General features: G+C 41.3%; 1 protein-coding gene across 1 annotated transcript; it reads right to left on the bottom strand.

Annotated features, from left to right (window-relative positions):
- Nucleotides 1–82: 82 nt before the first annotated feature.
- Nucleotides 83–7257, bottom strand: steap3 (STEAP family member 3, metalloreductase). Its single transcript, XM_083777163.1, has 6 exons — nt 7200–7257; nt 5228–5745; nt 4456–4783; nt 3390–3589; nt 1558–1722; nt 83–827 (listed from the first exon to the last, which is right to left on the bottom strand). Exons 2-6 carry the CDS (start codon nt 5720–5722, stop codon nt 534–536), a joined length of 1482 nt encoding a protein of 493 aa, XP_083633289.1. The 5' UTR covers nt 5723–5745; nt 7200–7257; the 3' UTR covers nt 83–533.
- Nucleotides 7258–11232: the final 3975 nt, after the last annotated feature.

Below are 11232 nucleotides of genomic sequence, written 5' to 3'. Positions count from 1 at the left end.
TTTACTGCACGAGAATGATTCAAATATTATTGTGTAAACTAACACAAACATTATCTACTTGATTTTCAGACATCTTCCAGGGATAGTTGAAGATTTTGTTTACACTGTATCCATTTGTTTTCGTAAGCCACACAGCCCTTAAAAGGGCACTTTAAAATACTAAATATTTGACATTCATATGACAATCCCTGCCACGTTCTTAGGATGGGAGCAATACAGTACAGTGGCCTGTCATGATTGCAAAGGTGTTTTGAGATAATAATCACACCTGCCATGGTGGAGTTATAATATGAATGTTGTCACCTTTTCCTTATTCATTGTATAAACACAACTACATGGTGGCATGTCCCCCCACATTCCATAACAGTCCTCTACTTGACAATTAAGGCATTTAGCAGACCCTCTTCTTCAGAGCAAGGTGTGAGTAAATGGCAGGAACCCGGGTCAACAGTATTGTCAAGGTACTAGGATACCAGGTAACATCAAACGTATGCCCTAATCTACCACCTTCAGTCTTCATCCTCATTGGCTCCTCACGCATCACTGAAGTTCTGAGGCGGATGCCTATTGGCTGTCTCTGTCTGGCAGGTCTTTGGTGGGCAGTGCAGCGAGCTCTCCCAGCCCCTGCGGATCTTTGCTAGTCTGAACACCAGGCAGGGCAGCACCAGGAGGAGCCGGACCACCAGAACCACGCAGGGCACGATGAGCGCCAGGAGATAGGCTGGTGGTAAGTAGTAAGGGTAGGACCAGGAGAAAAATGCAAAGTCCCAGCCAAAGAAGAGAGTGTGCATGATGGAGAATGTTAAGGCTCCATATCCTAGGCCTGACTGGTGAGACGGAAAGAAGGGCAAAGTTTATAATTCAAAGAAGTTTGTTAGTACGTAATTTGCCATGTGGCATAATACACAGTAAAATCCTCCATTCCTAATTGAACTGAGAGATCTGAGAGTATAAAGATTTAACCAAATGGATCTGTTAGGGTCCATATATTCATTTTGCCATTTCCTCATTCCCTGTGTGTGTATTCTTGAGTTCCTGGTCACTGCTAACTCCTACAGTTAGTCCTAGTATAGGGAGAGCACAGACAATCACGTGTCTCCACCGACACACGTGACATAAAGGCTGCTTCTTTGCACCCGACAGTGAGGAGGTTAGGGTTAGTGACAGTTCCTGAGGAGTTCCACCGAAGCGCTCCATCAATCCACTCTTAATTTGAACCTTGACCTTTGACCCTTCCACCCAAAAGACCATCTTTTCATTGTAACATACTGATCCTTACCACCAAGTTTCTCACCTCTTGTGTTCTCAAGTTACTTCACTGTTCACAGACAGACCGTTACCAAAGCAATAAAGCTAAGTGAAAGGGATTTGGCTATAAATGTCAAACACAAAATACTTTTGTGTTTGATGTGTTAATCCCACAACAATATTTGTTAATGTCTGAATGGCCTTCAAAGTTTTGTGTTGCTTAATTTATACTGATTAAAAGGCTTTTGGTTCAGTAATTGTTATGGCAATTCGTACCCTTATAACTAACATTATACCTGGACTACTTACCTGGACAAAAGTAAACTCCCTCCAATTGAGGGCATTTCCCACTGAAGGTATAGATGTGATGGCAAGCAAAGTGAGAATTCCAAATCCCAGAATTCCACTGGACAGGTAGAGGTCTGACCTCAAAACCTGCTTCTCCTCCCAGGAGTTCTCAACACCAGCTTTTACCTAAAAGTGAAAGGACACAGTTGACAAACGAAACAACAAAGAAACGTAAAATAATAGAGTACATTTTCAAAGTAGGAACTAAATAATACAATACTGTTATTCATAACAAAACTTTACATACAGCAGAATAATTAAAATGCCCTTAGGATACGGAAGCTGGAATTTAATTCACAAAAAATGCCGGGACAACGCTCTACACGTTCCAAATGTACTTCCCAGAACTGCAGACTCACTTCCCATTGCGATGGGAATGGAATGTACTTCCCAGAACTGCAGACTCACTCCCAATCTTCTGCCGTAGTCTGAAACCCCACCTCTTCAGACTCGTAACTTATGTAACTTAGATAGCATTTTATGTAGTCATAGCACTTCATTATGTACTGTAGATATTCCACTGTTAAGTTCTTAGTTTACATATGATTCTTGATTTTTTTATGTATTACCATGTTTTGTTCTTGCTTACTGTAAATCGCTCTGGATTAATAGCGTCTGCTAAATGCCTAAATTGTAAGTTCTAAGGGCATCCAGGGAAACAATGCAGTGTTAAATGGGTCCTGTAAAATGTTCTCAATCTTCACAAAGTATGTTGCTAGCCACAGTCATTTCTACCACTGTAAGAAACATTGTAAATTGGATCATGATTAATAATAATAAATTAGTACTATAGTCTAATAACAGTTTAAGTCCAAATTGTATTCTGTTTCTGACCCCTCCACGAAAAGGCCTTGTTGTCCTGACCCATTATCCATCATTTATACATTATGGATAATTAGTGTGAAGTCTGTGGACTTAAACTGTTATTCGTCTATAGTAATGTCATCAAACCAAAGTCATCAAAAGTTATACATGAACCTTTCCTACTAATGATCCATGCCTGATATACATCATAAATTCCACCATCAATCAAAAAAGGGTACTATGAATCTGTATGCATTTTGCTTTGCTGTGTTCCGGTTCATGAATAATGCAGTATGGGAACGAAAGAAAGTAGAAAGAGTTCCAGAACTAGAAGTTACAGAAGAACAGCCGCCCAGCATGGTGCAGAGGATATTAGAGGGCTGAGAACACATAACAAACATCTAATGAGCAAAGTCATACTTTACTCTCTGCAGCATTTGTTTGTGCATCAAACTCATGGCCCTATGCCATACAATTGTGAAAGCCAGCGATAGAGGTCCCAAACACATAATGCTGGGGAAGCAGAGCAGATCGCAATTAATTTCACGTGGTTTTAACGAGACAAGCTTGCTCCGTGGCTTGCTCCTGTCTTTTATGTGTGAGCGACGACTACCATGGCTGCTTAAAACTGATATGAGATTAGGGGACTTACATGTCCGGTTAAAACTGAGGTTAGGGTTAGATTTAGTGTTGGCGTTTAAAATGTTGGTCGTCGGACAACGCGCGTCGCCGCCGTCTGTAGCCGTGATCAACGCAGAATGCAGCCTACTGAATGTCTCCAAAACGTCACAATATAACGTTTCGAGCTGGAGACGGTCAGTAGACCATTGGATGCTCTGATTAAACGTGATTTTGTTCCATGTAATGCATTGATGGCATTCAAATCCGTTAAACAGAAACAACCACACCACACTACACACACACGTGCATGCTCGCATGCACACACACCTGCACACTATTATTAAATCCTATAATGCACACTGTCTCACCTGTCGGAAGGCTGCATTGAGCACTCTGTATCCTGCAGCTCTCCGTAGTGTCAGACACATACTGTAGACAGCATGGAGGCCAGCACACAGGAAGCTCAGCAAGCCTAGCTGCTTCCGGCCACACAGCCACAGGTCTAGCCAGTTAGGGAATCGCTTATACTTGGTTCCCCTTCCCAGCTGGAGAATGGCAGCCAATAGACCTAGACAGAAATAGAAAAAAATAAATGCAAGTTTAGTACAGCATAATTTACAATGGGTGAGCAGATTATGCAGTACATAGGCCCTCATTTATCAACGCGGCCCGGAATTACCGCATTTAACATTTCCGCAAAACCTTGAACTTGAACGTACGCCAGGACAAAAATCATGTCAGGTCGGGAGCTGTCGTAGGCTTTGTCCTCACCGGTTCTTCCGTCGTACACAAGCGGAGCAGCATTGTCTGATCTGCTGACAGGATTTCACAGGCATCTAAACATATGTTTTCACTCTTAAAATGTATAAATAATTATTGCAGTTGTTTATGTCGCACAAACGAGGGAGAGGCTTGATTTCATAGGGCGTGCCAGATTGATTTCAGCCGTCACATTTATCACTGCTAGGAATGAAATGAAGGAAGGATCAGCTGTTTGGGATTACTTTATAAATGTCGTGCTGACGTGAGTGTACTCCAAAACCTAGGCTCGAATTTGGGGCAGATTTTACACTCGATTGATAAATGAGGGCCTTAACGTGTTAAAAGTGAATTTTAGGATTTAGCGACACCTGCTGTGACTGCTGGTCTTATCGTAATCATCAGCATGTAGTCATGGTGAGGTACTAGGGTTTGCTAGACCCCCAAACAAACCAGCATGGATAACCCATTCAGGGCGGGACCCCTTTTGGGGTTCTTGTTGCTATGTACAGTACAACATAACATAACAACATAACATTTTTGTAATTATTTAATATATTTTTTTGAATATGTTTTTAGAATAGTGCTCAGTCCTAAATGGGTTGAACCAGAAGCGCATAGTGTTATTTGTACAGTACCGACATAAGATTAACACTTTAAACCCCTGAGCCGTACCCGGTAGATACACAAGTGCCAGTGTAACAAGGGCGACCGAGGGCAATGCCTCATTCACTGTCTCCAGTGGAAGCTTGTAGAAGTTGTTCTGGCCATGAGCAAGGTAAGGCATCAGCACGCCCTTCAGGAAGTTGTAGCCATAAAAGAAGAAAAAGAGCATGAGGGTAGCGAGGATGGGCCCTCCCCAGGAGGGGAAGAGCTGAAGGGGAGCTTCCTCGATGTCTTTAGATGCGGCCAGACCACCCAGGTCCATGGGGTTGAAGCCCATACGGTGAGCGAGCTGGAGAACCATGGCTTTGGAGTCGGAGCTGTCGCCACAGATCAAAACCTGGGAGAGGCACAGACACATCTAATCAGTTCCTCAATTATACAAGAAGGAAAATGACAAAAATAAACTGAATTCAACTCTGCTGTGATGCCAAACCTGCCCTTCCAGTAGTTAGACAAACAATTACCTTTAAAGGTCCATACAGGAGATTCACTTATTTCCATCGAAATAAGTATAGTAAAGTGTGTCCCTTGGGATACTATTTACATTATGAAGATCAGATATATATATACAAAAAAAAGGATGAAATAAGCGAATTAGCACTAAAACCCACACCCCATTGAGGGCTTATGGTAGGAGAAATAGCTAATAATGCGTTTTTGCACAAAATAACACCTGGACCTCTTTGGTGGGGACGTAACAACTACAAATAAAGGTAAGAAAGCCTTCTAGTCCGAAATTCTCCTTTAAGTGAAACATTTGAACCATGATCCACCTCCTCACCTGCCTGCTGCCATCTTGGGCGCCGGTCTGCAGGGCCCAGGCCGAGATGACATTGAAGCCCTTCACCACTCTGCTCTGAGGGAACAGCTTGGCCAGCCTCTCCGCATTGGACGGCCCTGCGTTGTTCAGGCTGATGGCGTTGCTCACATCCACCAGTACCTTCCCAGCCAACACATCCCTCAACCCCACCAGGCTGTGGTAGTGCTCTGGGTAGAGGGCGGCGAACACCAGCCTGTCCGACGCAGCCACGGCCTCGCTCTGTGACCACAACTCCACCCCGTCAGGAAACAGTCCCTTGGCGATGCGCTTTGGATTGCGGCTCCCCACCACCACCCTGAAACCGGAGGCCAGTAGCCGGATGGCTAAAGAGCGAGAGTAGTCCCCCGAGCCGAGGATGGCAATCACAGGGTCTCCCGGGCAACCTAGTGCTGGGGGCTCTGAGATGTCGGAGTCGGAGGCTGCCAGCAGGGGAGTGTTCATATCACCCTGAGACATGGCTCATCTCCTGCGGTGCCGTGCTATAAGTGGAGAACTGTCGTCATTAGGACTGTCACGATAATTGTGTTTTGGGGCATTGAACATCAAAATTAATATATCAAGGCTTTGTAAACAAAAAGAATCACATGGCAGAATAACATCAATATTCAATACACACAGAAATGACTGACAATGACCAGTACCAATAATCAAAATAAATAATGTACTATGGCTCAAACAGGCCATGCATTTAATAATATAATACTACATAACATGTTTATTTATACATAGGTGTGGAAATGATTATAATGATGTAATAATTGTAACAGGCTTGCATCATCATGCAATAGGTGTGTGGTAGAGGAGATAATACATCTGTGATACATACAGTACATAAACTCTGAACTGGACTGCTGTGAAATATAGTATTGCACCATCCAGTGAAGTGAATAGCATCAATTAACAATTACAGTAGGAGCAGACTGGGAAACAAGTGTGAAAGTTTCAACCTGCGCCTGAAGAAGAAGATTTTTTTAAATAACCTGAACAATCTAATATAACACATAAAGTCTTAAGTGCTCATGTGATCACAAATTGCAAAATGCTTTTTTCAGATTTCTGAATCATCGCGTTAACACTTTTTGTTTGCATTATATGAGCTTCTCCTTTTGGTATATCCATGTAAGGTGACAGAGAGCAGAAACCACAAACCAGTTCATTGGTGAGTGGTGACCTAAACTAAAGTACCTTATGTCTGCATGTACAGCTGTAAAATATAGTACAGTATATTGATTATACTGTATATTTTGTAGATCGTCCACAGTAACAGTTTTTGTATTGACTTGTACTTTCGTTTGAAATGTACACATTCTGCATGAGCTGTGAATACAATCACCAATCAATCAGACTGACTATAGTTAGTGGCTGCCAAATAAGACTCACTGGAATTAGTAGCCTACTATCAATGTACTAGGCTAGGTGCATTCTGTTATTATTCTTATTGCTCTAATTTCCTCCTGGACCATTGTAATTGTTGATCATAAAAATGTTTCCTGTTGTTTTTAAACTAAAATAACAGCACATTCTGGCATTGTTGCTGAAGCATCAGCCTTGAGCCTACACTGTAGTAGTAGAACTATATTGCATTTAAGTGATAAGAAGAGGCGCCCATATAGCCACTCACGCATTAACGCAACATTTCACTCCTTGATGCAAATAAGAGAATATTAAGCAAATAGGGCAACAAAGTTATTTTATAGTATGTTCTGTCTACTGTCAGTTTCGTTTCTACTGAACTGCATCCATGACCATGACACTTGCTTTCCACTTCGATCGTCCTAGCTTGATTCAAAAGTCCTCCACCAAACATATAGCCTACATTCAACCATCGATAGTCCTGTTATACCATGATAAACAATACATATGCAGGCTATTTAAAAAAAACATTGCAGCCATTGATTTCCACATAAACAGAAGCACTGGCAACACCACTTACCCTTTGTTATTAAACAGCGTACGTGTGTGCACTGTGTACAGTACATCTTGTGTAACTATACTTGCTTGTGTAAACTTTGCGCGAGGCTGTCTGTTGCGTGCCAAAAAGAACAGATCTACAAGCTAACAACGTGTCGATGGCGACGCGTTGTTAACATGTAGATGATGTAGATCTGTTCTTTTTGGCACGGAGAGGAGCGTACAACAAAACCACGCCCACTGCTTTCATCTGCTTGCAGGAGATAAACAGAAAGGACACCCGGTTCAGTTCATTGATAAGAACTAACTGTTTCACAACACACCGTAGGATATAGAAATCACATACTACGCCGTTTTATACGGGAATGTTGCGGTGAAAAAAAGAATATACAAGCCTGTCCATTTTGTCCACAGGGTGTCGCTGTTCTGCTGTGTTAACAAAACAGTTTGAGAACAAGTAAATAAAGTCACACATTTGTCCTAATTGGAAGCTAGTCTAAACTACACTTTACTGCATGTGTGTAGTAGGTACAAAATATGAGAATATGGAGTGAGTAAGTGAGTATAAGAGTACTTTTTCCACCACTGTCTAAAGGGCCTAACTGACATGGCATGGAAACAACACTTATTCTTAAGGCTGGATAACACCATACATACTCACATTATTATATTGTATAAACACCCAGACACAATATAATTATGTGTGACTCAACACTTTATAATTGTTCACACACATGTCGTGTAATTTCTTCCAGGAGTTTGTAGATTATCACCTTATTTTCCTAATTTATCAAGAATGAGAAATGAGCTCCGTTTCCCCAGGCAAAGTCCTTCTTTTATTCAATCAATGAGGCATCTCCCATAGTTACATCAAGTTACAAGCATATAAAGTCATCTCTCCATCGTATATAGCACATTCAGACCAGGTCAAGACCTAGTCCTTCATGGCCTCCTCCGTTTCCAACCAACCAACCTCCTCAAGTAATTTCCAACCCATCCCTTTAAAGTTTATACAGTACATATCTCGCATGCAGTGGGTTGTCCCCTTTTGTCCCTGTGTGTGTGTGTGTGTGTGTGTGTGTGTGTGTGTGTGTGTGTGTGTGTGTGTGTGTGTGTGTGTGTGTGTGTGTGTGTGTGTGTGTGTGTGTCAGGGAAACAGCTAATCAAAGACCCCCAACTGTGACAGTCCCTGTAGTACATGGAGTGCATGGAGACAAACTGTAGCCTCCTACCCTAAAGAATGGCTCGTCTGTCACTTATCAGTCAAACAGGAAGGCCTAAGCCCCAGGTGGTCTAGTTTGGAGACCCTAAAGATAATATCATCAAAAGATCACTCCCAAAGAATTATCTTGAGAAGTCAAAGAGTGAAGCCCACAAGGCTTCCTGCCTGTGAAACAATTGATATGCAAATAGTTAAGACACTGTGGTGGGTGATGAAGGGAGAAATGGCTTGTAAGTTAACAATTATGACTAACCAAGTAGTTATGATATATGCTATATGATTCAAAGTACACCACACACACACACACACACACACACACACACACACACACACACACACACACACACACACACACACACACACACACACACACACACACACACACAAACACACACACACACACACACACACACACACACTGGGAGCGATGGGATCGAGTAAGTACAATGGCCCGGTTTCCCAAAGGACACCTTGGGACACAGAAGCCTGTGAAGTGTGAACATAGACATTCCGTGCATAGATGTGCCACGCAATGTTAGGCCTCAGGCCTGAGGCTTGGTATGGTCTACCATTCTGAAATTTAATTTAAAGGACCTATAACATAAAATTCAACTTTTTCAATTTATTTTGTGTTTTTGGCGCTCCCATATGTGTTTTCTATCCCCACAAATAACCAATTTTGAACAATCAGGCTTTCATATCATATTGGTGCTTTAATGGAAATTGCTCTCAGGAACAGCTCAACTGATTTTGGTCTCATCGTGATGTCATCAATGTCACCCCACTTTGTATAATAACTCCTCTTCTTCAGTCTTCAGTTCCAAATTTGCATTTCCACTTCGTTTAAAATGTCCACCATTGTTGATTTTCCAAGCTGGCATGGAATGGAAACAAGCCTGGTTTTATCTAGCATCAGTATTATAATGACTCAAATATTAAATAATCTGCATATCAGCACCCCCACCACCTCAGGACATTGTGGTACTGCAGCTAAAACTGCTTTCGAAGTCCAGAAAGAAATGACAAGGACTGGTTGCGAACGCAGTGAGCCACTTACTATGACAGCAAGGGCTGAATGTCTGTGTGTCTGTCCCGCTGTTACACCACCCGCCCGCCACCAGAGGGCGCAGCTGTAGCACACACACACACACACACACACACAGGGCGCAGCTGTAGCACACACACACACACACACACACACACACACACACACACACACACACACACACACACACACACACACACACACACACAACCACACACACACGAGCTGCGTTCGCTTCACGCGTTTGCGCGTCTTACTTGTTATATCAGAGTGGTGATTGAGGCTCAAACCATTAGAAATAACTTTGAGGGACATAGACTGATGATATTAAATATTAAAAGCAGTTTTAAAATGCATGTTATTTGCGCTTTAATAATATTTGGACTGCTGGACAGCTGACAGTATAGGCTCTATTTACTCTTAACAAAAAAAATGCACAATGAAGTGAGACGAAAAAACAGGAACAGGAACACTATAAAATTTAATATGATGAAATTGGGATCACACCTGAGTAACAATGTATGTTCTGTTTATTTTAGAGCTGGAGAGACAGGGAGAGACCTGTAATTGAATAAACTCTACTCTATAGCAATGATTAGGCTACTCTCAGAATATATATGACTTTAACTTTTAAACAAAAAGCAATTGTTTAAAAAATAAATCACGTACACTAAATTAAAACAAATTGGCTTATAGAAATGATTATAACTATATAATCCAAAGATACATGAGAAAATCAGAGAAGAGAAAGAGCAACTGAGTAGGGCATATTTTTATACAGTTGGTGACACTGGCCAGCTGCCTCCAATCCCCTAATTGCTTCTATACCACCAGCCAGAACAAGGCAGACACATGGCGCTTAGGGCCATCACAACTATTACTACTTGTTATTAGTATTTTGTCTCGTTGGCGTCTTGAATCTCACAGTTCATACAGTAGAGTCAGACACAGTACAAGTACTGGAAGGACCACAGTACAGACTAGATACATATCCACAGTGAGACATGCTATAAAGTATAAACAGTACATTATTTACAAAATGTAATGTACTCCAGTCGAATGAAGGTGTTGCTTGTTGACAAGATCTGATATTCAAGCAAATCAGTTCCTTTCTAAAAGTGATGCTGTTGTACTATGGAATATAAATTAAGCTTTATACTGTATACTGACTGGATCGTATACAATCTGTTAGATAACAACAGTAGAGCAGCATGTCTTGGTCTGAATGGCTGTAAGGTGTTTTATTATAACAACAACAGTGCCCACAGTGTTATTTTTTTAATTACTGTGATTATTGTTATGACAGTGATGGGGCAATACAACATCTGCAGCACGGAGGTAATGACAGTGAAAATCATTGCAATATAATCAGAAAAAATGCCCTTGAGAGCTTATTGTTCACACAACAATTATATTCAACGCAGTTCAGAAAGTATTCTCCTTGTCATTTGCCTTTTAATATTCTTAGGAATAAAAAACTAAACAAAAACAAGGGTATTTATTAAAACATTAAAACAACAGATATAGTTAGTGTATAGGCCACCGCCTAGTACACAGCAGAGAACACTCACTGATGTATCTCGGTTTAGGCAAATAAGTCTTAATTTTGTCTTGTTTCCCATCTTCTGCATAGTTCACCAAGAATTAAGATAATAGTACATGTATACGTACAGTATATCGATTTGGATAGTTTTATATTTTTGTTTATTTATTTTAAGCCAAAAACTTTTACTACTTTTACTAAGATGTTAGTCAATCAATTTTGTGACTGACCAAGAAAAGGCTCAG

This window comes from Protomyctophum parallelum, assembly GCF_964188405.1.
Source record: "Protomyctophum parallelum genome assembly, chromosome: 11".
Lineage (NCBI taxonomy): Eukaryota > Metazoa > Chordata > Actinopteri > Myctophiformes > Myctophidae > Protomyctophum > Protomyctophum parallelum.
This window is presented reverse-complemented; position numbering and strand designations above follow the sequence as displayed.

Excerpts from the sequence above, each read along its gene's own strand:
- steap3 (XM_083777163.1), bottom strand. The coding sequence starts at position 5,722 with ATGTCTCAGGGTGATATGAACACTCCCCTGCTGGCAGCCTCCGACTCC. Across the intron at positions 3,590-4,455 it reads GGCACTTGTGTATCTACCGG|GTCTATTGGCTGCCATTCTC; the intron begins GTACGGCTCAGG and ends ATTTCTGTCTAG. Across the intron at positions 828-1,557 it reads GGGAGTTTACTTTTGTCCAG|TCAGGCCTAGGATATGGAGC; the intron begins GTAAGTAGTCCA and ends CCGTCTCACCAG.